This window comes from Pinus tabuliformis, chromosome 3_1 (assembly GCF_031772625.1).
Source record: "Pinus tabuliformis cultivar Carrire ecotype Pingquan chromosome 3_1, CPIR1, whole genome shotgun sequence".
In the NCBI taxonomy this organism is placed as follows: Eukaryota; Viridiplantae; Streptophyta; class Pinopsida; order Pinales; family Pinaceae; genus Pinus; species Pinus tabuliformis.
The window spans coordinates 255,290,347-255,316,362 of NC_142301.1; the positions used below are offsets into that span (position 1 = coordinate 255,290,347).

Below are 26,016 nucleotides of genomic sequence, written 5' to 3' on the forward strand. Positions count from 1 at the left end.
AGTTGTATTATTATTTCCATTACCTTGTCTTCCATTATTTTATCTCATTTTTCAACCAGTGTTAATGTAAAGACTACATTATTATATATGTGATGATTAAAATAATATATAAATTAAAAAATGATTTTCACTAGAACATTATAAATATTATTTTATTTTCTATATATACAATTCAATTTAAAAAAAGGGAAAAGAAAAACAAATCAACCAACCAATGATATGGCAAGAGATGAGGAGATCATTATACAATCTAAAAGATTGTATTTGGTCCATATTCTTTTCTTTATCTGAATTTGGTTGATATGCTTTAATGGACCGCTTAATGATTGATTGACATCCATTCAAGTGAATTTGGTTGATATTCCTTAACTAAATGCTTTATGATTGATTGATATCCACATCTAAAATACATTGATACCTTTTACATTTGTACTTTTCATTGATTATAGGAATCGGAGGTGAACAGACCATTACCATCTAAGGAATTGTATTTGGTCTATATTCTTTTCTTTTATTCGATTTTGTTGATATTCTTTATTGCAATGCTTTAAGATTGATTGATATCCACATGTGAAATGCATTGATGTTTCTTACATTGGTATTTTTCATTGGTTGAAGTGCTGTAATGTTAATACTTGATTTTGTATGTGACACACAGACCAGAACCAGCTTTAAGTTTGTTACATGTAATTTTTAAAAGTAAAATTGTAATTTAGTAATTTAGTAATTAAATTAAAATGAGAAGTTTAAACATAAAAATAATAAAATCCACATATATATATATATATATATATATATATATATATTAAATACTTGCATATTTATTAATTTAAAATATTAAACAAATAACATTTTTGTAATATAATAAAATCTGATTTTTATATCATGAAGGTAATTTTATTTTTTTAAATATTGTGAAGAATATTTTATATATAACACAAACTGATGTGAAATTAAAATCATAGTCATAGCGATATGTGCTTCAGAAAAGACAAGTAAAGTTAGAAGGTGAGGCTAGACGAGATGTAGATCGGAAAAATCATTGATGACCCCATGCAATTACATTTCCATATTTCTGATAGCATTTTTATGTTTATTAATGATTATATCTTACTATTTTATCTTATATTTCATCTTTATTTTTTTTATGTTTACTAATATTTATATCTTACTATTTACTATTTTTTATTTTTGGTTATATTTCATTTTAAACTTAGAAAATATATATAGACCAATCTGATTGCAAACCTGGTAATAAACTTTGAACACGAAGCATGTGATTTAAGTTGAACGCCCTTGAATTGAGAAACGCAACCTTATTAAAGAAGAATAGCTATGCCCCAAAATAAAGTGATTATAGGGATCTAGTTGTAAGGATTGAATGAAGCACATATGGAGAATATATCGGGTTTGGGTTTCATGTTCTCCTTGCCCTGGGTGGTTTGTTCAATTTCATTCCAGACGGGAAGTGCAAGATCAATTGTTAAAGGCCATCCAATTGACCAGAGAAACTTTATTAAATAAGAATATCTCTAAATACATGTTCTAATTTAAAGTTACTATGATGAGAGTAATAAGGAGGCATTTTCATTGACGTTCCTTTCCTTAAATCTACACCCATGTAATGGATATTCTACATTTCCAATCATCTTCCTACTTGACTGAGGTTGCAGCTGTTGTCATGCCACAGCATATCACTGGGTCTACTGTACTCATCGTGTAGACGAATGGGCTGGACCTCCCAATCTCCAGGTCCAATAAAAATTTCTCCTGAAACTGGCACAGCGTTCTTATTACTCTCTTCTCTGATAATCTCTTTTATTGAAGTCACTACTTCACTTGCAGTAGGCCTACAAGTTGGCTTAGCATTGACACATCTAAGAGCCAGTTTGGCACAATCAACGATCGCATTAATCTCGTAGTTGTCTCCCATCCTCTTGTCTACGATTTCTTGAATTTCCCCCTTAACTAATTTGCTGGGATCTCCATCCTTCTCCCCAGACACATACGATGCCACCTATAAATACGTCCAAATATATTAAATAAATTTCATTGGATTGTCATAAATCACAACATTAGGAAAACGTAGTTAAATATCATAAACTATAGGAACATGTAATTGAATGAACTATCAATTAAGAGGTTGGTGTTACCTATATAGAATGATAATCAAATTCCTTACCCATTGAATGATGTTAAGTTCGTCTTCAGGTAGATTTGTACATATTGGTGGTCTGCCACAGATGATTTCTAGCAACACCACTCCAAAACTATATACGTCACTCTTCTCAGTCAACATTTGAGTGCGAAAATAACTGCTGAAACGTCACAAATCAGTCAGCATCAAGAATTATTAGGAATATTCTAGCAAACAAAGTACAAGTTACTCTGTGGGATATTATACTCTGGATCCATGTATCCTGGCGTTCCTTTCACCATAGTGGTCACATGTGAAGCCTCCCCATCAGCTGTCATCTTTGACAGACCAAAGTCGGCTAGTTTTCCGGTCATAAAAATGTCTAAAAGGATGTTGGAGCTCTTAATATCCCTGTGAATTATCCTTGGGGTGCAACCTACGTGCAGGTACTCCAATCCTTCATTAAAGATAGCGTGTGGATAACATGAGAAAGATGTCGATCAAGAGTACACAGTGTGGATAAAATGAACGAATTTTTAGATCACAAAAATATACGGCCGATGAAAGCAGTTTAGGGAAAAGAGTTACCCATTGCTGCATCTAAAACTATTTTAAGCCTCGTTTTCCAAGGTAGTGCTGAATGTTCAGCGCCAGAACCTGGAATGTAAATGCAAATTGAAATATGTTCTTAGCTCTCTATAATTTTTCGTATAGGTGAATGGAACAAAATTAATAAGCAAATTATTTACCATAAAGGTGGTCTCTTAGGGACCCTCCAGACATATGATCGTAGATTAGCATCACCTCTCTTGACTCGTTACAATATCCCAGTAACGACACCAAGTTCTTATGGTTGATTTTCGAAAGAAGATCAATCTGCTCATAAAGTGAAATGTCTTATGGTGGATTCTGTAAAGAATTATATTCAATCTGCTAATCAAGTGAAATGGGTTATTTTACATACATATTTGTTGTTGTTATATATGAGTGCGGCCAAAACCACGACATGCAAATCTTAAAGCATCTCGGAATTACCTCATTACGGAACTCGTTAATTCCTTGTCTGGAGTGTAGTGAGAGCACTTTCACAGCTATTTCTTTTCCTGGGGGTAGTTTACCAAAGAAAACCGATCCAAACCCACCTTGCCCAATCTGCCGACTAAAGTTGTCTGTCGCTGATGTAATCTCTTCTGCAGTAAAGGCCCTACACTTTGTTGTATTCGTGACCTTCATCATCGAGTGGCCTGCAATCACGAAAGCATATTTTTATGTAGTTTGTTACAGAGGTTGCCCACGATGTTGCATATTGAAAAATTGTAGATAAACTTATCTCTAGACCTTTCTTTTCTCTTGTCCTGACTTTCCTCCAGTGTACGGTAATACCCATATTGAGAAGGTATTTTGAACTGCGTTTATGTAAATGTAGAGCAACACCCGCCGTCAATGCTAAACAAGTTATTAAAACTCCGCCTATGGCTAATCCGAGGACAACATTCGATTTGCCTTTTCTGGAATAATACAGGACGCACTTCCCATCACGCGTACGAATGCAGAGGTAGCCATTTCCAGAGTATCTGGAATAAACAAAATGAAGGAGATTCTGAATGAATATACAAGTCAAAGCCTCAACATCAACATATGAGAAGGGGAATTTTTTGTTAATCAAATAAATAAAAATTGTGATATTAAATTACCTGAAATTCAATGAAGTCTTGTCAAGTTGTGGAGGAATTGCACCGCTGAAACTATTATTCTCTATAAACCTGTTCGACATAATGATAAAAAGGGTTGCTCTAATATATTTGTAATTATTTTTTTCTTTATTTAGATCAACATATGGCAAAAAGAACGTATGGGAGATAAACGTACAGTTCTTTGAGGTTCTGGAGTTGTGATAGCCACTCCGGAACAGGACCACTCAAGTTGTTGTTGCTTAGATGTCTGCACAACAAGCTGTCTAAATAACTGAATTTTTTGAAATGTAAAATGGCGATTTCTCTTTTTGGGGTGAGGGTGCGCCGGTAAGATTGACTATTAAGAAAAGATCGAACAAAGAGAGGTAAACTTTCTTACAATTTCTCCAACGCGGTTAAATTTGACATGTTTGGCAACGATCCGACAAGATTGTTATTATTAAGTGACCTGGTAATTTAAACACGAACGCTTGAATGCGCAGAGCTAATATCATATGAAAAAAAAAAAAGAAAAAAAGAAAGAGGCCCAGAGCTAATATAGTATTGAGCAAACACGCATTACGTTAAATGTAAACGGTATAATATATATATATATATATATATATATATATATATATATATATATATATATCATCAAAACAATATATCACAGCCATGTATTTCAAAATCTAAAATTATTGTTAAGTTTGGACAGATTGACTTTTCTATCACCGGCATAGATAAAATTTTGTCTAACATCTCTTTTTTTGTTTGTATCAATGGTGTTCCTCTCAGCAAATTATTATTAAAGTTTGTTTTTCCAAAGTGTATAATTCGCAGGTAGTCATATCACCATGTTCTCTTACCGTTATTTAAGATAAACCAAGTTTATTATTTCAAAATCTATAATCATTGTGTTTATTGATATGCAAAATTAATAGGATATTTATATAAATTAAATGCCCTCTAAATTATGATAAAAATTAATTTATCGGAAGAATCTAAAACACATATGACATTATCAAAATTAGAAAAATGACAAAGTTAACTAAATTGTAATTTCATTTTAAATTGAATTCAGATTAATTATAATATATATATGTGAATTAAACATATAAATTTAAAATAATATGTAATAATATTTATAACTATATATATTTATTTTATTTTATTATCAAAAATTTTAACTTATAAATAGTTGTTGTTACAATATCATAAACTAATATTATGACTTATCAATACTGCATGTTCACTATAAAACATGTTGATATGAAATGTTTTTAATTAATTAATTAATTTAAAATAAATTAATAATAAAAATAACAAATTTAGAAATAATTCATAACATTTGAATTTTCATTTACAAATACTACTAAAAATATTCTAATATATTCTATAAAATTTAAAATCTTTAAGACTTAATAATTATTAATAAGTAAATTAAATTTATACATGGTTATGTATTAAATTTGTAAAAAAATAAAAGCACATTAAGATTTTAACATTAGATTTACAGTAAACATAGAAGGCATAATTGTACCACGTTGATTTAAAAAAGACGTAAAACATGGTCATATTTTACATTCCTAGTGAGTTTCATGTTTATGGAATCCTAACATCCCTACGTTGAGTTGAAAAAGATCGAATGCATAATTATATTTTACACTCCTAATGGGTTTCATGTTTACGAAATCGCTTTATCCTATTGGGATGCTTGATATAGATTTCTTCTTATCGAGGCTTGGTGTACAGGTTTTTAACTCGAATTCCAGGTGCAATTAGTTTATGTTTATCTCGCAAATCCTTAATGATACAATAGATTTTAAAAACCTTTATCGTCAATTTCTCATCTGAAATCATTGAAACATAATTTTTTATTTTTTATTTTTTAGTTCTGGGCACATATATCGTATTCAGATTTTCCTAATCTTGTTATCAAGAAAAATCACAGGAAGTCTCCATGTGTTTCGATTGGGTAGTTCTGTCATCACCAAGGTATATATTAGTTCTATCGCTGGTTTCTTTAAAAAAAAATCGAACGAGTGCTTGTTACCTGTCATGTGAGTGGAAGCGCCTGATTCCACAAACTAAGTTTCTGCTTCATCATTCTTAGTAGAGAAAGCAGAATCAGATACAAAAAGTATGAGATTTTGATTTTGATCTTCATAAGCAAAGTGCCCTACATGTTCCTTCATCAAGCTTCTTCTTATGGCAATTTCTAGCAATATGACTAATTCTACCATTACAAAACCATTTGGTTCCTGAATCACTTTTGTTTGAAGACATACCTTGAGGTGGCTTTCTTTGTGGTGTACCTCCACCATTCTGTCCTGCACTTGTCTTCCCTCTAAAAGGCTTTTTCTTCGTCATTAATGCAAGGTTTGAATTGTCGGGTTTCACAGTCATCCACCTCTCTCCCTGTTGCATTAGAATCCTTGTCAATTCTTCGAAATTGGCGGATTTCTCTGTTGCGTTCAGGCCTATAATAAACATTTGATAATCGCCATTCATACCATTGATAGTAATCATGATGAGATCAATGTTCTATATTGTCTCCCCTATATCAGCGAACTTATTTCTCGGATCCTTGATCCGAAAGAAGAATATTGCGACTAATTCATTCTCCTCCATTTAAATGGAGAGAATCTTGCTCTTCAGGAATAATAAGCAATTTGTATTCTTTATCTCATTCAAATCCTTGAGAGTTTTCTACTTCTCATTTGTTGATTTACACTCTCTGATGTAAGGGATAATGTAGTCTTTCACTAACAATTTCAACAAAACTTTCACCTTGTTCTCCCTCTTCTCCCAATCGTGAATTGCTGCAATTGTTCTACCTCCTGCTGCAATCGGCTTCAATTCATACCCATTTGCAATCGCCCTGCACTTTGCCCCTCAAGCAGGGTTTGCAGCTTGAATTTTCAATTAGAATAATTGGTCCCATCGAACTTATTTCTCTTGTTCAAGTACACCTCTGCCATCTGATTATTCATCGTGAAAAGCCAACCTATGGATTCAACACAAAATCCACACTCTTCAACAATCGAGATGCCTTCAACAACACTATTAAAATGCCAACAGTATTGGCCACCAAATAATCAAAGTACCTAGTGATGCGATTTGGTACTTATTGAGCAATATTAGCGATCTAAGTATCGATCTCCAAGCTAGAAAATTCAATCTCATTTAGTAAAAAAAGCGTTGGCATTCATTCAATCAAGATTGGGAATCGACTTCATATGCATAAATTAAAAAAAAAAAATGCAAATCACACCTTTAATGAAAAAGAAACATTTCTTTGCAGAAATTGGCAATCGACCAACAACGTTGTGGATTTCATCGCCTAACTTGCAACTCCCACATAAAACAGGGATGGGCCACCGGGTTGATAACAACAAATACAACCAGGTCTTCTTTCTGAATGTGAGAGCGGTTGGTTATATGGAGACAAACTATTTTAGGGCATGCTCGAAATTGAAAACTGTGGAGGCTTGATAGATCTCACTAGAGTGACAAAATAACAGAGTTTGGATCTCCTCCACACGGTTTGTACCTCTGCAAAGGTTGTCGTAAACCCACGATGGGCGCCATAGATCCACAGACTCACAGATCTACTGCTCCGCAACCAGATCCTCGACCTCGATGCCCTTTGATAGGAGGTGTTGTATCCACAAATCCATAGACTTACCATCGCTTGATCACCCTTTTATCATCCACAGATCCACTGAAGAGCCACAGATCAGTTTGCAGTAATAAAAACTGAGATGATCAGTGTGTAAAGAAAAAATGCAACCGCTAACAGCTCACCTCTCACGTTGCACCACACACGAGCAGCTCAATCTTGCTTGATCCACACAGACGCACCCTCTGAATGGACTTGCACCAATAGGTAGAGGAAAAACAAACACGCAGATCCACGGACCCATGACATCACCCTCCGAGAGTGCATTGATCCTTGTCACCACCGATCTGGATGCACCAATGCACGTAGATCCACGACACCACAAGTTCATCTTCGATCCATGGCTTTGCACATATCACCTCTCGCTCGACCTGCACTATCAATCCTGCAGCGATCTGCACCTACACACCAATGATCTTCTCCACGCCTGACCACCACTCCAGAAACACAACAGCAGCACACCTCTTTGCGAGTCGACTGATCTGCTCCCACAAGCTGCCAACTCACAAGCTGCCAACTCACCAGTAGCAGCGCGTAATTCATTAGTCATATTCGCGCTTATTGGGCGCGCTGAATGAAATTCATAGAGGAAAGAGCTAACAACGCTTAATTGAGCCCAAGACCCGCACTGCCTCCCCACTAAACCTCAGTTGACCAGCGCGAAATATATACCAAAATCTCACGCTGGCTGCTTCATGAGAGGAAAGGAAAAAAAATTCGTTCTCTTCCTCAGCACTTCGTCTCCTCACCAGGCCTCCTTCGTTCCACCATTAAGGGTCACAATTCTCCAGCTAAGGCACTCACCCAATCACAAAAGGAGACTGGCTCTAACTCAACTCAACCCTCACGCTGTGATACCAGGTTGAAAAATAGAAGAAACAAACATATATTCAGAAACTGTGCAGCTCACATGTGAAGAGCTTCACCTGGAGACTGTCTCTGGCAAAACGCTCTACACTTCATCATTAATCATCAAGAATATATATAGTTTACATGCAAGTAGGAAAGTTAAAACAACCACTTAAAATGTAGGAACTAATTCCTAAACTAAGATTCACACGCTACTAAGTTAATAATACATTCTCCCTTAATTTTAACAATATGTTCCCTAATCTTTGAGTTTCATTAAGGTTTTTAGGTGTGGCTTCATAGTCATTTTCTTAAAAGATAATCAATTCTTTTAAATTAAAAATTATTTATAAAATCTAATTTCTAAAATGATAATTTAGTGTTGAATGTCCTTCAAAGCCATTACTTGAAGATAAAAGTTTTATTAAAACAATACACCTTTATTTAGGTTACTGAAAATCTGGGTAAAAACTAAATCAGTATATTTTGTTAATTTGAATATCTTTGCATCTATGGTTCTAGAAAGCTAGGTTTAGAATTCCATCTAGAAACCCGTTTGCTCTCATGTCACATATAATTTAAACTTTATTAAATCAACATAACTCTTAATTTTAAAATTTCTATATCTATGATTCTTGAGAATTAGGTCTAAAATCCAATTTTCCTATTTCAATCAGTACGACTCTGTTAATTTGAAAATCTTTGTATTAACTTGGGCCAAAATTGGATTTTATATTTCTCCTCGATTTGTTCTTTAGACACACTTTTCCTCTTGTCTTGTAAAATTCTCCACATTTTCTATCTCATCCTTGATCTGAGAAGAATCCTCCCTATGCTATTTCCTCCCCGATCTGATTGAAAATCTTGAATTGAAGTGCCTCTGCTTCTACTTTAATGACGCATTTTAAGCTCTGGTTGAATGATAGGAAAGCACGCATTTTAAACTATGGTTGAAGGATGGGAAAGCAATCGAGGTTGGAGTCTATGGAGGCGAATTTCATCCTTTTTCAAAAGCTCCTTCTGCTAGTGGTTAGTCCTCACCACGTTATCGACATCATTCTGGAATTTCTAACGAAAAGTTGGCCTGTTTAGACTATGCGTTTAATTTGTTTCAGAGTATGACATATGGTAATTTTTACCATATTTATAAACAGTTAGCTGGCAGATTTGAGCTCGCTCTCCCATATTAATAATTTAAAGTTTATCTTAAACTAGTTTATTAATATAAAAACAAATATAAATTCAAGTTTACCCTAAACAAAAGTTTCATATATCGTTTTTTTTAAATATTTAATAACTCACTAGTTAAGACTACTCTAACACATAATTCTGGATATATAAATCACTTTTTAAAAACAAAGTTATACAGCATTTTAACCTTGGTCGCAAACCAAATTGCTAATTACTTTTCTATGATTTTGAACAGGAATCATAGCAATAAAAGTATGGCCAACACGTACAGCTCTTTAAGGTTCTTTAGTTGAGATAGCCAGTTTGGAACACTACCAGTTAAATTGTTGTTGTCTAGATATCTGCACACCGACGGAATTAACATTAAAAAGTGACAAGGCTGAATGACTAATATGACTAAGATTAAAAGAAGGACCAACTAAGGCTTATTTTGAGAAGAAAACACTTACAGTCCCTCCAACATAGTTAAATTGGAAAAATTTGGCAAAGCTCCGATCAGCTTATTATTGCCAAGGGACCTGGTAATTCCAAGGCGAATGGATGAATGACAGTAGCAGTATAATATTCAAAGATAAAGATGTTCTTTTTATCAGCATTTTAATCTCAATGAGCGTTTACGTATATCGTTAGGAGTATGTTTAACTTGAAAAAAGTACATTGGTGCTTACAGGTTAACTAATCCAGTCAACTGTCCAATATCTGCCGGTACGGTTCCTGTAAAATTCCTTCCAGCCAAATTTCTGACAACAGGAGGATTATCAGTAATTCATACAATAAATCACAAGTGTTATACAGTATACAAAGAAAGGATTCAGCTTACAATTCCGATATTCTTATCTCCGATGATCTGTTATCACAACTAATTCCTTCCCAGGGGATTATATAGCAAGGATCCGAAATCCAATCTTTTATGCCAAACCTGGTTTTGATCACGTCAAGAGGTTCAACTGCAGTTTAATAACTAGTTGGTTAGACATTGAATTATATGAGTAATTTCAGTATGGCAAGTTTAGTCAGGGAACTTACTATCTTGTGCATACGTTGCCTGTTCGGTATCAGCTATTAGGTAGGACTCAAATGCGTTGATTATAGGACTACTGGTCGAGTCACCGGCCTTCTCTAGGACAAGAAGGAGTGTATCTGTTTCATTGGATTCGAATGTTAGCTCTAGGGTAGAGTAATTTTCCACCATTGTGATGACATCGGATCTTTTCACCCCATTTATCAGGACTGAAAAAGATCTCAATTGAGACATAGCTGAGTTTCCGATGTCTGCCAAATACAGATACACTACTGATTTTCTCCCTGCCGGTTTCCCAACATTGATCGGAAACGCTGAGCTGTTCAAGATACATGCCGTTTGCATTATAAGACTTGGGGGAAGATTTTGGGTATTTTTTGTTGAAATGGGGTCTTTTGAAGTTATAGTCCGTACACCAGATGCACCAGAAACAGGGAAAACGAAATTTTGTGACCAGATACGGTCAAAGCTGTCATCAGGATACCTGCTTAGTTCAACACAGAAAGCTATTGAGTTCAATCAATTCAACTGCATAACATGAGCACTGCAACATCAACAGCAGAAAAATGTGAACATGATAAAGTTCGAAATATATACCTAACTTTATCTATTCCTCCCAAATCAAATCTTTCAAGTTTTTTCAACGATCGTCCTGGCTTTGCCTGTCTATACATGCCTTCTTTGAGAGGCCTCAACTCAATACCATTGACGAAGGGATCGTCAGTCTCTGACGTTCTGATGAAGCAATGATACAACACTGTGCCCAAACTAATAATGACATTTTCATGAAACAATGGAATGCCAAATGGGGGTGGTACGTATGCGTAGGACAACATACCCAATGTCTCATAAGAGAGTCCGAAGCTTGGCTGTCGTTGGAATCCAGTGTAATTACCGATGGCAAACCATGTTCTTAAGAGGTAAGGCACATTGGGGGCCACTGGAAACTGATAGCAAGACTTTCTGAGAGGCTTTGGGAAATACCGTAGGCTATGAATGGAGGAACCGTAGGTTTGATCAGAGAAATCCCCGAGGTCTATGTCTGCCGTCTCGCCGACGTCTATGTAATTAGCATCAGTTACCCATGTTATGTTGTTTTCGGCAGTGTGATTTCTTTTACCTCCGCAATCAAGACTCACATATCCTGCCATCCAAAATTCAACTCATTGACAAAATAAAGTTTTGTGTACGGCAACAGAATAAAATAAACGTTGCATTCCACTGACAGTATTCAATGATGATTCTAAAGTAAACAAAACGGAAAAATTAAAATATTGTTTCTTCAATTCTAAAATTTTCAGAAATACCTGGTTGAGCAATAACATTCACACACAATAACAGCACGTTCATAAGCAGCCAAAGGATCCCTATGAGGTAACTCATTTTCCCCTTGCTACCAATTGAACGATTCGGACATGTGCGAGATTTGTGTTTTTCTGAGATTCTAATTATATTGACCTGGATATTGTCATCCGGCGGCTGCCTTAGACTGTAAATAAAAGCAGAATCATGCTATTTACTCAGATGATGGGATCTCCCTGTTTCACCATCAAAAACAGATGTTGGGATCTCCGTGTTTCACCATAATGGTGGCTGGTCTTCTTGTTTTCGTTACTTTTGAAAAGAATATTCGATGATCTTCAGAGATTTCAACTTAAAACTTAAATATAGTAATGAATTTCTTAAATTTGTATTCTGATTATGATCCTGTCAATACGGGTAAAAAATCTTTTATAATCTGACATCAGTATTCTAAATTAAAGAAAATTATAAACAGTTTTAGTCCAAAAATAAATTAAGGACAAAAAAGCATAGATAGACGTAATCCATCTAGCCGAACCGTTCCGCCTAAAAAAATGGTGCTGAACTGGAGCGCAATGTTTCCGACGTCTGAGTTACTGGCGGGCCGTCTGTCAACCCAACAATGCGGTGATCGTTGGTGTCAAGTATTATAATCCTGCAACCCTATTAAAAGCATCCATTAACGGCCTGATAATCTAATAATGCATGCGACCCTGTGGCAGGATTGAGTTGGCTGTCACGGTGGCCGTTTGTAGTGAAGGTATGAGGTGCAGCTAATTTTCTCTTTCATGGCTGTTGGGAATGTTCTCTTTCATTCCGGTTGTTGGCTTAAATCTTTGAATACAACTAGCTCTTCATCCGTTTAGACTGAGTTAACGTTTGAAATTGTCACCTTCCTTTTATTTTTCACCTAAATTTCCCTAAACTATACTCGCACTCGAAAGACTACAGGCTCTTCTGTTCGGATTCACTGCAACTTCGAATTTTTGTTGTTTTGCAGGCCTACGATGTATATAAGTCTTGGCAACGGAAGTAGGGACGCATTTTCTCAGGCCTGCCGTACGTTGCATCGTTGTTAAATTGTTTATTGGGCATCGTTAATAAGAGGGAGCAGAAAAATAAAATTTAACTGATACACACTTTATACAAGATTTACGTGGAAAATTTTATTTAGGAGAAAAATGGTTAGAGTTTTTTTTATTACCATTCGAATTGGCTTTGATTTTAAATCATTTAATTGTTGAAATTGTAATTTCAACTGAAGCAAAAATTAAACAGCAGCATCAAACTGTTTTTCCTTATCCTTGCGATGCGATGAGATCGCATATCGCATATCGCATGTGTGCTTGGTTCCTCCGCTTTGTTCACTTGATTTCCCCAATTGCGATGGTGCGATGCGATCCGATCGCATATCGCAGATCGCACAAATGTGTGTGCGCTCCACTTTTGTGTTGCGGCCAAATGCAATTTCTGCGATGCCATGCAAATAAAGTCAATGGTTAAAGTACAGCAGCAAATAAATTTGACGTGAAGTAAAAGTCTCTTTACCGCGAGTAAATGTCAGTAAAACAGTAAATGCTATTTACTGTGCGTTGGTAAGTTTTGGTGAAGTTTTTAATTTTATTTCAGCGGGAGTATGGGCACAAGTAAAAGCTGGTAAAAGTATTTAATTTTTATTATTTCTTTTAGGGAAGCATGGGAAGTGAAAACGTGAAGTATGTTTTTCTTGTTGTCATATATATGTAATATTTTTGTGTGTTAAAGGGGATATAGAGTGGTAAGTGAAGAACGCAGCAGTGCCTATGAAAATATACACAGCAATGTAAATGAGAATTGTAATGCACAGCAGTGCGATGTAAAAAAATTGAAGCGTATGTAATTTTTATTTTACACCAGTGCATGAAGAAAAGAACATAGGGAAACCCATATGTTTTTGTAGAAAGTTTTTATATGTGTTGTTGATTTTTGAAAGGAGGATATGCACAACAGTGCGGGGAGTATGAGCATATAATTTCTTTTGGAGCTGCATATGTAAATTATTTTTTACAGCAGTATGTGTAAAAATTGTTTTACACCAGTAAATGTAAAAGGGGTTTTACAGCAGTAAATGTAAATGGGTTTTTACACACCAGCAGTGTAAATTCTCAGGTGGAGACAGAGTTTTGTTGAATGTATTTTTGGTGAATCCCTCTCAGCAAAGAGGATGAATATGTATCAGGCATTTTGTCTTAATGAATAGAAATCTTTTTCTGGGTATGTAATACTTTGTCCTCAAATTTCTTTTAAGCTTCCCTGTGCAAAAGATCCTGTGGAGAGAAAAACAGAGCATTGCCTCTGTGTGTTCAGTTTTATTTGTTTTTTGGGATTTTACCAGAAAAATCCCCAACAGTGGTATCAGAGCAGGCTTAGGTTCTTTAAAGGCGTCAAAGAAGCTGAAGGAAAGATTCTTGTTGCAGCAGAGAAAGCTTCTCCAGCAGTGTGAAGACTCAGCAAAAGAATCCAGGTATTTCTCAGATTAATTTTCTGTGTTGCTGTTGAAGAAACAGTGAGTCATTTTAAAAACACAGTCAGGTATTTTAAACATAGTGAAGAATGGCAAGGTCAAGGAAGAAAGTGTCCAAACCCCCTAAGGTTGTGTCTCCCTCTTCTATTAAAATAGAAAACAATCAATTTGAAAGCATTCTATTTGAGGCTCCAAGGTTCAATGGGAACTTCGATATATGGGAAATAAAAATGAGGGCTTTCTTACAGTCTGAAGGGATTGAAATCTGGAAATCAGTGATTGATGATAGCAAGATGGATAGAGAATCCAAGGAGTGTAATGCACAAGCAGCAAAAATAATCTTGGATGGACTGCCTGATTCTATAAAGAAGAATCTAGGAAAATATTCATCAGCAAAGGAGATATGGGACAGAGTTCATGACCTTCATGCAAACTGACCATGATCATCAGTCAAGAAGAAAATTCTGAACCCATCATAGAAGCTGAAAATGAGAAGGTTGATCTCATCAAATTTCAAGTAAAAGAAAGGGATGAAGAGCTTGCCAAGCTTAAGAAGGAACTTGATCAAAGCAAAAAGAAGCATCATGAAGAAGTCTCCTCCCTTAAGTCTGAATTACAAGAAGCCAAGAAGCAGGCACAAGAAGCTGAAAAGAAAATGGAGAGCAGTCAAGCAGAAATCTCCAAAATGAAGACAGACATCATCTCTCTTAAAATAGTAGCAGCTGAAGCTACTCGTAGCAAGGAAGAAACTGAGGAACAACTTGCAAAGAAAAATAATGAATGTGAAAGATTGGAAGAAGAGATTGTCCTCCTCAAGAAAAAGGTTGAAGGGATGAACAAAATCATGAAGAGCTCTCAAGCCTTGGATGACATGCTCAGCTATCACAGATCTCCATCTGATAAATCAGGACTTGGGTATGTAGGTGAACCCTCAAACAAGAATGAATATGCTTTAAGCAAAGGAGATGTGAAAAAGGCAGAAAGAAATTGTGATGCTCCTAGTTCCAGCAAAGGCAAGGAGAAAGATCAAGGCTACAATAGAAGAAATCCTACTCCAAGCAGAAAGCCAGCTCCAAGAAGAAATGTAGCTGATGTTAAAGAGGCAAGAGGGAATGGTTATCATCAAAGGATCTCAAGGCAGCAAGGCTTCAGAAGTACATCAAGGAAACCTCCATCTCCCAGGTACCAAAGTTCATTTTATGGTTATTGTTACTCTTGTTCAAACTTTGGTCATATGGCAAAAGACTGTAGAGCATTTCATAGAGATAGATGTTGTAATCTCCAACAATCTCCAAGAAATAATTTTATAAAAAGAAATCATGAATTCTTATTCATGAACAATGTAGAATGTTTCAAGTGTCATAACATTGGGCATATGGCACGTGATTGTAACTTAACATGGGCTCTTACACAAGCTAGACCCATGCAAAAGAAGAAAGTTACACAAGTATGGAAAAGGAAGGAAATACAGTTTGAAAGTCCCTTGAGCTCTCAAGTTGATCTAAGTTTCTTTTAAGAAAACTTTGCTGAAAGAAAACAATGCATACAGTTCGGGGGAACCTGTAATTATTGATCATTATTGTTGAACTGTTTTAACAGTCATTCTTTGATGAAGATCTTGTTATAGGGGAGAGATGGAATTAAATCTGCCATAAAAGCAAAAAAAAAATCTGCAGGGCATGGAGATTGCGTGGAGAATGTATTGCAGCGCAGCAGAGTGCAAATGAAATCTTTTTGTTAATCCCTCTGAAATGTAATACGCAGCGGTGTTGAAAAATGTAATGTTTTTGCTTTGTTTTTTGTCACGTATGCAATGCAATATGCACAGAAGTGCGGAGAAGAAAAAGGGGTTGTGTTGAAATGTAAAGTGCAGCAGCGCGATAAGAAAAATGAGAAGCAGTAGAACGCACAACAGTGTGTGAGTGAAGAAGAAGATGAATTCGATGTGAATCATATGCATTGTAATGCAAAGCAAGGAGACCCGCACAGCAGTGCGAAAGCAGAACATAGAACAGGGGCAACGTGGAAACTTTTGTGTGTGGAGCACATGGATTAGAATGCACAGCAGCATGGTATTTTGTGGAACACATGGATTGAAATGCATAGCAATGGAATGTAGTTTTCCTTTTATGTAATATGAGAGAATATACTCACAGCAGAGTGAGTGTAATACACAGCAGATGGAAATGTTTTGTATTGGCAATGAAAACGCAAAGCAGTGAGAGGAAAATGAGAAGAGGGCAAAACGCAGCAGAGCGTAAATGCCCAGTGTTTGAGAATACAAAGAAATATTTACACACAGCAATGTAAATTTGTAAGCTCGGACAGAGTAATTGTTCCAGAAGAGACATAGTATTTTGTTTTTGAAAAATGCACAGCAGTGAAGATATGGATTGTAATGTAAGTTTTGTGGTTGTCTGTTGAGAGAGAAGGTAGAAGCGCAGCAATGCATATGAATGCAGTTTTTGTTGTTTTCATATGAAATGCAAGTGAGACACGACAGCAGTGCGATTGTAATTAATGAAGGGGAGCAGGCAGCAGCTTGAAGTTTTGGTTGTTGTTCATTGTGAAAACAACAGGAAGGGAATGCGTAGTAGCGCAAGTGAAATGTAATGCAAAGAAAACACAACAGCGTGAAATCTTTGCACTTGCTCTATTGAGAAAACAAAAGGCAATACGCTGCAGCGCGTATGTGCTAAATGAATGTAAGAGACAGATTGAAGTGCCTCAAAAGAAGGCATGTTGGAGAATCCCTCTGTTAAGAGGAAGATCTGTTGTCTTTTGGTGAATCCCTCTGTCAAGAGGAAGATGCTTTTTAGCATACACTGGTGAATCCCTCTGTCATGAGGAAGGTGCTCTTCAGCACAATCTCAGGTGAATCCCTCTGTTAAGAGGAAGACTATTTTGATTGTTTGTGGAACTGCATCAGAAGCAGTGTTGGTGAATCCCTCTATGTGAGGAAGTGTTTGGGTATGATTGATAACCCAGCAGTTGAAATTAAAGGGGAGTGTTGAAATTGTAATTTCAACTGAAGCAAAAATTAAACAGCAGCATCAAACTGTTTTTCCTTATCCTTGCGGTGTGATGAGATCGCAGATCTCATATCGCATGTGTGCTTGGTTCCTCCGCTTTGTTCACTTGATTTCCCCAATTGCGATGGTGCGATGCGATCCGATCGCATATCGCAGATCGCACAAATGTGTGTGTGCTCCACTTTTGTGTTGCGGCCAAATGCGATTTCTGCGATGCGATGCAAATAAAGTCAATGGTTAAAGTACAGGCCAGCAGCAAATAAATTTGACGTGAAGTAAAAGTCTCTTTACCGCCAGTAAATGTCAGTAAAACAGTAAATGCAATTTACTGTGGGTTGGTAAGTTTTGGTGAAGTTTTTAATTTTATTTCAGCGGGAGTATGGGCACAAGTAAAAGCTGGTAAAAGCATTTAATTTTTATTATTTCTTTTACGGAAGCATGGGAAGTGAAAACGTGAAGTATGTTTTTCTTGTTGTCATATATATGTAATATTTTTGTGTGTTAAAGGGGATATAGAGTGGTAAGTGAAGAACGCAGCAGTGCATATGAAAATATACACAGCAGTGTAAATGAGAATTGTAATGCACAGCAGTGCGATGTAAAAAAATTGAACGCAGCAGCGTATGTAATTTTTATTTTACACCAGTGCATGAAGAAAAGAACAGAGGGAAGCCCATATGTTTTTGTAGAAAGTTTTTATATGTGTTGTTGATTTTTGAAAGGAGGATATGCACAAGAGTGCAGGGAGTATGAGCATATATTTCTTTTGGAGCTGCATATGTAAATTATCTTTTACAGCAGTATGTGTAAAAATTGTTTTACACCAGTAAATGTAAAAGGGGTTTTACAACAGTAAATGTAAATGGGTTTTTACACACCAGCAGTGTAAATTCTCAGGTGGAGACAGAGTTTTGTTGAATGTATTTTTGGTGAATCCCTCTCAGCAAAGAGGATGAATATGTATCAGGCATTTTGTCTTAATGAATAGAAATCTTTTTCTGGGTATGTAATACTCTGTCCTCAAATTTCTTTTAAGCTTCCCTGTGCAAAAGATCTTGTGGAGAGAAAAACAGAGCATTGCCTCTGTGTGTTCAGTGTTATTTGTTTTTTGGGATTTTACTAGAAAAATCCCCAACATTAATGAGTGGGAGAATATTTTTCGCTAATACACCATCGGATGATATGGAAACTATTTAAACAGGTTCTTAGTTTCAAATCCAAAAAAAAAATTATTCAATTTAAATAAATTTTAATTTTAAGTCTAAAAATAACTTATTAATTTAATTTCAAATCCAGAAATAACTTATTAAATTTAAATTTTATTTATCCACATGTTAAAAGCCATTACCATAATCGGAATCAGATCATTGAATTCTGTTTCAATATGAATGCGATCGATCTGAATTCTGTGGGACGAGGCACACTAGGGAGGAATACTAATTCGATGTGAATTTGATTAGTTTTGAATACTAATCGAACCGACGAATGTCATTGTTGAAATTGCAAAAGAAAAGCAAGGTGCTCTATTGGCTTCGTGAGCGTAGGGATTCTTATTTTTTATTTTCGCTGGTATCGATTGGAATTTTGAAAGATTAGGGTTTAGCTATTAGTTATTAGGGTTAAATTTTTGGTTTCATTATATTTTTATGATTTGAATTTATGTTAGCGGTGTATATATCAAGCATGTATCAACCATGTGATTGTATTAATTATAATAATAATTAAATTTATCATATTTCACTTTATTTTAATTTCATTAATTCAATGCCATGGCATAAACAATGATGTCATGGAACAAATTTATTTAAAAAAAAAAGAGATTAGAGTAGTTTTATTATAAACAAATAAATTTCATTACTACATTGGGGATTTTAAGACAAAATTATTGTCTTAAAAACTTGTCTCTATAAAGACAATATACAACACAATTATTGTCATAAAAGTTTGTCTCTATAAAGACAATATACAACACAAGTATTATTGTGTCTATAAAGACTCGCTCATCCATCGCACGACACATGTCAATTTGGACGTGCCACGTGTTGTGGTTCGTGAATGCATTAAAGCAAGCCTTAAAACCTTCGTCTAGGGTTTACTCCAACACATTTTGTGGCATGTCTTTGCCGCACCGTGTTATCTTGTTTAGGCCCGGTGTGTGGGTAGTTCGCTCCGCTAATGATGGCTCCTCTCGGCTCCAGTACTGGTTCACCTAGTCCACCATTGTCACGCTGCTCACCAACAAATGTTGTTTGTAGTGGTTCGTTTCTTGTTTAGGGTTTAAGGTGTGGTTGCTTTACCTATTTCGAGGGGGTTTAAATAATGGTTATGTGGTTGTTCATTCTGCTTCGCGGGGGGTTAACCAACGGCTCTGTGGTTGTTCGTTCTGCTTCGTCGAGGGTTTACAAATACACTTGTTGTGTCTTCCTCGCGGCCTATTATTTGCGAAGGATCCAGTGGGAGATTCGAGCAAGTTTGGTGGTTGACATGCACGTTTCGAGGTCCATGAAGGTAAGTCTTGAAATTCATGGTTTTTTTTGGCAATTTACTATATTTTTTTTTTGGTTTTTTCCCAAATGCTAATTTCTCTCCGTGTTTGTAAGTTTGTGTTGCATGTAATTTGTATAGTTGTTGTAGAAGAGGTACGGCAAGGTTTGGGGCGATGTTTCGACATGGTGGTGGCATTTGTGGCTCTCTGGTAGGATTCTAAATCCTACCAGCCACTCTGTGTTTTTCAACACTTGAATTTGTTGTTGGTAAATTAGGTCTGGATGTGGTTTTGAGTTTTTCAACACTTGAATTTATTGTTGGGAATTTAACTCTTATTGTAGGGTTATTTGGAGTCTAGGTCTTGTTGCAGGGACGTTGGGAATTTAGCTTTTGTTTTAGGGTTTATGGTGGCGTTCTGCATCATTATACATGTTTTTTGTGTCTTTCTTCGTGTCTTACACTGTTTCTGGTTATTCTGACTTGGGTTTTATGGTAGGGTTCAACAGGGTTATACATGCTTTGTTTGTCTTCCTCTCTGTCTTTCTCTACAATGGTTATTGTGACTTGGGTTTTGTTGCAAGGTTTATGGTAGGGTTTGATAGGGTTATACATGTTTGGTTTGTCTTGCTCTGTGTCTTGGTCTACATTGGCTATTGTGACTTGGGTTTTGTTGCAGGGTTGATGTTAGGGTTCGACAAGATTATACATATTTTGTTTTTCTTGCTCTGTGTCCTTCTCTGTTTCTGGTTATTTTGACTTGGGGTTTTGTTGTAGGGTTAATGGTAGGGGTTGGTAGGCTTATACATGTTTTGTTTGTCTTGCTCTGTGTCTTTCTCTGTTTCTAGTTATTGTGACTTAGGCTTTGTTGCAGGGTTTATGATAGGGTTTGGTAGGGATATACATGTTTTGTTTATCTTGATCTATGTCTTGTTCTGTTTCTAGATATTGTGACTTGGGTTTTATTTTGTTTGAACAAGTCACTTGTTTTAGAGTGATTCCTAGTGATTGTATGTTGTCAATAACCTAGCAAACCTACATAAATGGTGATTGTAAGGTGTCTTGGGCTTGAAGTAGAATTCTCATTGTTTTTGAATTGATATTTTATGAGGTATGTTGTCTTGGGTTTGAATGGATATTGGAATTTTCGACTGTATGTTGTCTTGATCTTGAGGTAGATGGCTCATTGTTTTTTGGTAGAGTGTGACAGTGGTGCAGATGAGCTTCCAAAGCTTTATAAGGGAAATTTGAAATTTTTTGCACAAACATAATATATAGTCCAACCTCCAATTCTTCCATTATATATTTTTTTCTTATTAACATATCTCTGACATACTTCAGGGTGCAGTGGAGATAATTAAATCCTCTTTGGATAACCTTCTTAGTTTTCCAAGAACAATGATTGGATTTCTTAAATTTTATGGTGCTTTGTATTTTTACAATCTAAACACATCCTTGACATAAACTCATTTGGTGGTTGTAGTATATTCGGACCATCCAATTGTGTCATTTCAAGAAGACCTATAAATTAAGGATGATTTGGAAACAATAAAGGTAGTTTATGATAAACTTCATGAAGAAGATGGAAAGGTTCTTGTTGTTTTAGATTTAAAATTCACTCTTTCTTACTTGTTGATTATCAGGCATTGATCGTGGCACAAGATTTCATTATTCACTCCTTTGTCATTTAATTATTCTATTTCATTATTGAAGCTTTATTTGGTCTATTGATGCTTCACCGCACATGCACTCGGTTTGTCTTCTAAGTTAACTTACAGTAAATGAGGTTTCGTAAGGTGTGAAGTTAGATACTTTTATTGTTCACTATTTTATGGAATTTTCAATTGTATGTTGTCTTGGGCTTGAGGTAGATGGCTCATTGTTTTTGAGGAAGAGTGTGACAGTGGTGCAGATGAGCTTCCAAGTCTTTCTAAGGGAAATTTGCAATTTGAAAGTAAATGACACTTTTACATGGAATAATAAGAGGGGAGGGGCTGCTCAAGTCGCCTCTAAATTAGATAGATTCATAATCTCAAAGGACCTCCTTCTCATAGGCCTTGATATGTCTGCTCTAATCCTTCCCTTTAGATGCTCGGAACACTGGAATGTCTAGCTTGAAGCTACTTTTATGGGTACATAGAGGAATAGACATTTGAGGTTTGAAAATGTGTGGCTCTCTCACCCTGACTTCACCAAAAATATTGAAAAATGGTGGAGGGAAGATATGCCCATTCAAGGCACTAAAATGTTCATGTTGCATTAGAGACTTAAACACATCAAATCTAGGCTTAAAGATTGGAACAAAGAAGAGTCTGGTAATATTTTTAAAGCCAAAAGAGAATTTGAGCAGAAACTCTAGGAGATTAATCAGATCATCATCTCAAAAGGTTTTACCGAGGAACGAAAAATTCAGGCTGACTCTCTTCAGAATGAATGGGAAGATCAGTGCATGCAAGAGGAGATTTTCTGGAGATAGAAATCAAGGGTGCAATGGATTAGAGAAGGAGAAAGAAACACGATGTTTTCATAGATCAACCTTGGTTCATAGATCTCATAACAGAATTTTAAAACTCAAAGATTCTCAAGGGAAATTGCTCATCTCTCACAAATAAATGGAAGTTGTCCTAGTTCCATGCTTCCTTAGCATAGCAGAGGAGCCTCTCATCGACAGAACTCGGTTCATTAACAAATTCACAAAGTTCATTCCTAAGCTTGTAACCAGGGAAGACAACCACAATCTTAACAGGCCAGTGTCTGAAGAGGAGTTTAGTGAAGTTATTAATGAGATGCAAAATGGGAAAGTTCCTGGCCTTGATGGTTTCAATTTGGACTTCTTCAAAGTTTGCTAGAAAATAGTCAAACAAGATATCCTTAATGTTGTGGAAGACTCTAGAAGATCCAAAACTGTTTTGAAAGCTCTTAGTGCCTCTTTCATAGGTTTGATTCCAAAGCAGGAAAAAACTATGACACCGAATAGATTCAGACCCATAGCCTTATGTAATGTGGTGTACAAATTATTTCCAAAGTGATCGCTAACAAACTGAAGCCTCTTCGTCCTGCTCTTGTCTTAGAGGACCAGACTGGATTTGTGGAAGGAAGACAAATTCTTAACAACATCATACAAGCTCATGAGGTGGTTCACTCTCTTAAGAGCAATAAGCAAGCTGGCATGATCATGCAGATGGACCTAGCGAAAGCTTATGATAATCTAAGCTGGTCTTACATGAGGGCAGTGCTAAGAGCTTATGGCTTCGACCACAACTAGATAAGATGGGTTATGGCCCTTGTATCCATGGCTAGCTTCTCCATTCTGCTTAATGGCTCTCCCTTTAGAACCTTTATGCCTTCTAGGGGTCTCAAACAATGGGATCCACTCTCCCCCTTCCTCTTTGTTCTCATGATGGAAGGGCTAGGCAGAGCGATCAAAATGGAAAATGCTAAAGGAAGAATTCATGGTTTGAAATATACCCTGGATGGTGTTGCTTCTACTCATCAATAATTTGTTGATGACATAATGCCGCAAGGCATTCCTATGGTCAAGGAAGCCAGAGCTTTCATACAAATCCTGGATGACTTTGCTTTAGCCGCTGGTACAGAGGTAAGCCTCAACAAATCAAAGGTGTTTTTTTTCAACACTAACATTGTTATTCAGAGGAACCTCACCAGAAGTGTTGAGTTTCAAAGGGATCAGTTACCTTCCAAGTACCTTGGAATGCCTCTTACTGACAAACCTCTGAGCAAGGGAGTGTGGGAGATGGTAACTAATAAACTTCAGGACAAAGTCAGAAAATGGACCTGCAGGTCTTTGAATTTGGCAAGGCATCTTGTGCTTACAAAGGTTGTCCTGTAGGCTATACCCATTTTCATGTTTTTAGCTCTTCCTGCTCCCAAAGGAGTTATGCAACAAATTAGGATTATTCAACGAGATTTTCTTTGGGGAAAAGGGGAAGAGAAAAAGAAGTGGGCTTTGGTAGCTTGGGACAAGATCTGCAAACCTAAGGCCCATGGTGGTTTGGGGCTTCATGACCCTGAAATCCTCAGCAGAGTTTCAGGAGCCAAACTTTGGTGGAGGTGGCTCAAGGAATCGGCAACCCCTTGGGCCAAGCTTTGGAAACAAAAATATGCAATTAATTGGCAGGAGAGGGATCATATCTGATTGTCAGGGCTCATTAAGGGCTCCCACATTTGGAACCTTTCTTGGGAGAATAGAGCCATTGTCCAGCAGCATAGATTCTAAGAAATCCGTGCTGGGAACCTTGCACAGTTTTGGGAGGATAATTGGTAGCAGGAACCAAATGTTTCTAGAGAATAACTAACGGATCTCAAAAATGACACTGAAAACAAAGGTTTACTTATGGTAAGTGACTTCTAGGATCAGGTAAGGGACAATGGTAAATGGATAATGTGGAAGGATCTTGGTTATAGTAAAGAGAGTCCTTTGAAGGCCCAGGCAGATTCCCTTGCTCTTGACCTAGAGCAGAGGAAGATTTTGGTGTCATTCTCATCTGAACAACTAAGATGGGGTTGAAACACCAAAGGAACGTTAAATAAGCTAAATTCATGGCCATAGGTTTTGATTATCCAAACCCTAATCAGGTTTGGAATTACCTTTGGCAAAACTTGCAATGTATGAAAATCAAGTTGTTTATGTGGTTGGTTCACCAAAAGAAAATTCTCACATGGGAGAATCTTCTAAAAAGGGGATTTGTTGGCCCATCCAAATTCCATCTATGTGGCTTATAGGAGGAGACGATGGAACATTTACTAAAGCTCTGCCCCTTCACCTCAACCTTGTGGGATTGGGCAACCTCAGGCTTCAAGCAAACTGACAGGTGCAGAGTCAACATCACCAACACTTTGAAGAATTGGAGGAAATACTTCTCAGGTAATGAAACCATTAACAAGGCTTGGACTCTGGTTCTAGGATTTATTATCTAGGATGTTTGGAAAGAACGCAATGGCATGATTTTCAAGAACAAAACAGGCTCGACCCAGAACATCATTGTCCAAATTCTTAAAGATACCATAGGAGCCCTTATGTGGAAAATTCCTGAGGACCTTCCATCGCCCCAAGATGCTAGCATACTGCTACAGTTGGGTCTCCATTCTCTGGTTCCCCAAGGCACTGACAACGATGTGAGCAAAACAATTGCTGGTGAAGATATCTGGCAACCTCCTCCTCATGGTTTTTTGAAAATCAATATAGACGGGCTTCTAAGGGCAACCCAGGGATGGTTGGATTTGGTGGTGTCATAAGAGATGAGCAGGGGCACATAAAGGATATCTTTCACAGTCATTTTGGGACTACCACTAATAACATGGCGGAGCTCATGGCCTTAGAAATTCCTGGAGATCCTGATGAAGTCAAATTTACACAATGCCATCATTGAAGCTGACTCTGGATTGGTCATTAATGCGGCCAAGAAAATGTGTAATGGAACGACACCTGGAAAAGTGTCAAAACATTGGAGGTTATCATAGGTCTTTTAGCGAATTCATTCCCACTTGCGAACCCTTAGAATCATCAACTTCGTCCATGTTCGAAGAAAATCCAATATGTTAGCTGATCGTCTGGAAAATGAAGGAGTGCTATGTAAGGAAAGCTATATTTGGTACGATTTGGATTCTATACCCTCTGGTAAACTACGTGATGATTGTCAATGATAGGCTGCCAAAGATATGGCGCACTTCCAGATCATGAGTAATGAGCAGGAGGAAGTAGGAAAGAGTTGAAGTGCTGCAGTAAACCCTAACCATAAAAACTCAAATGAAGATAAGAGCGAAGAAGTGAAGTGTTGATGCATAGTAACCGTTGGATCTAGAATATCAATGTACGAGATTTGTTCGTGATGGGTGGCCAGGATTAAGTTGCATAAGATGGAGCTAAGAAATGAACAACGAAGATTCAATCCAATTATTGGTGGAAGGTGAAATAAGAGAATTGATCTGGACCATCAGATCGATATGGTGGATCGATAGTGATCAGTATACTAGCAGGAGTGGGAGAGAGCGGAAGTCCTTGAGCCTAGTTGAAATGTCGCAGTAGATCCTAAGTGTCGATCCCATAGTCAATGCTTAAGTCATAGTCAACTACGGGGGTTGAGAGCTAGTTATTCTGTATGCTAGATGTAGGATCACTGAC

General features: G+C 36.6%; 2 protein-coding genes across 2 annotated transcripts; both read right to left on the reverse strand.

Moving 5' to 3' along the window:
* Window positions 1-1,645: 1,645 nt before the first annotated feature.
* LOC149186764 (putative LRR receptor-like serine/threonine-protein kinase At1g67720) lies at window positions 1,646-8,042 on the reverse strand. Its single transcript, XM_089409446.1, has 13 exons — window positions 7,894-8,042; window positions 7,618-7,779; window positions 7,499-7,534; window positions 4,211-4,279; window positions 4,007-4,078; window positions 3,832-3,900; window positions 3,521-3,711; window positions 3,173-3,381; window positions 2,887-3,013; window positions 2,726-2,794; window positions 2,405-2,573; window positions 2,183-2,315; window positions 1,646-2,017 (listed from the first exon to the last, which is right to left on the reverse strand). Exons 1-13 carry the CDS (start codon window positions 8,040-8,042, stop codon window positions 1,646-1,648), a joined length of 1,827 nt encoding a protein of 608 aa, XP_089265572.1.
* Window positions 8,043-9,770: 1,728 nt separating this feature from the next.
* On the reverse strand, window positions 9,771-11,936 carry LOC149186765 (uncharacterized protein At1g24485-like). Its single transcript, XM_089409447.1, has 6 exons — window positions 11,861-11,936; window positions 11,151-11,697; window positions 10,573-11,037; window positions 10,201-10,272; window positions 9,982-10,050; window positions 9,771-9,873 (listed from the first exon to the last, which is right to left on the reverse strand). Exons 1-6 carry the CDS (start codon window positions 11,934-11,936, stop codon window positions 9,771-9,773), a joined length of 1,332 nt encoding a protein of 443 aa, XP_089265573.1.
* Between the last annotated feature and the right edge of the window lie 14,080 nt (window positions 11,937-26,016).

Bases quoted from the DNA above. Each gene is read 5' to 3' on its own strand.
- LOC149186764 (XM_089409446.1), bottom strand. From the start codon at position 8,042: ATGACTAATGAATTACGCGCTGCTACTGGTGAGTTGGCAGCTTGTGAG. The intron at 7,780-7,893 runs GTGCAGATCGCT...TGGTGCATCCAG, and splicing joins AGAAGATCATTGGTGTGTAG to ATCGGTGGTGACAAGGATCA. The intron at 3,901-4,006 runs GTACGTTTATCT...TATGTCGAACAG, and splicing joins CTCCAGAACCTCAAAGAACT to GTTTATAGAGAATAATAGTT.
- LOC149186765 (XM_089409447.1), bottom strand. From the start codon at position 11,936: ATGAGTTACCTCATAGGGATCCTTTGGCTGCTTATGAACGTGCTGTTA. The intron at 11,698-11,860 runs GTATTTCTGAAA...TTTGGATGGCAG, and splicing joins GAATGTTATTGCTCAACCAG to GATATGTGAGTCTTGATTGC. The intron at 10,051-10,200 runs GTAAGCACCAAT...TGGAATTACCAG, and splicing joins TTGACTGGATTAGTTAACCT to GTCCCTTGGCAATAATAAGC.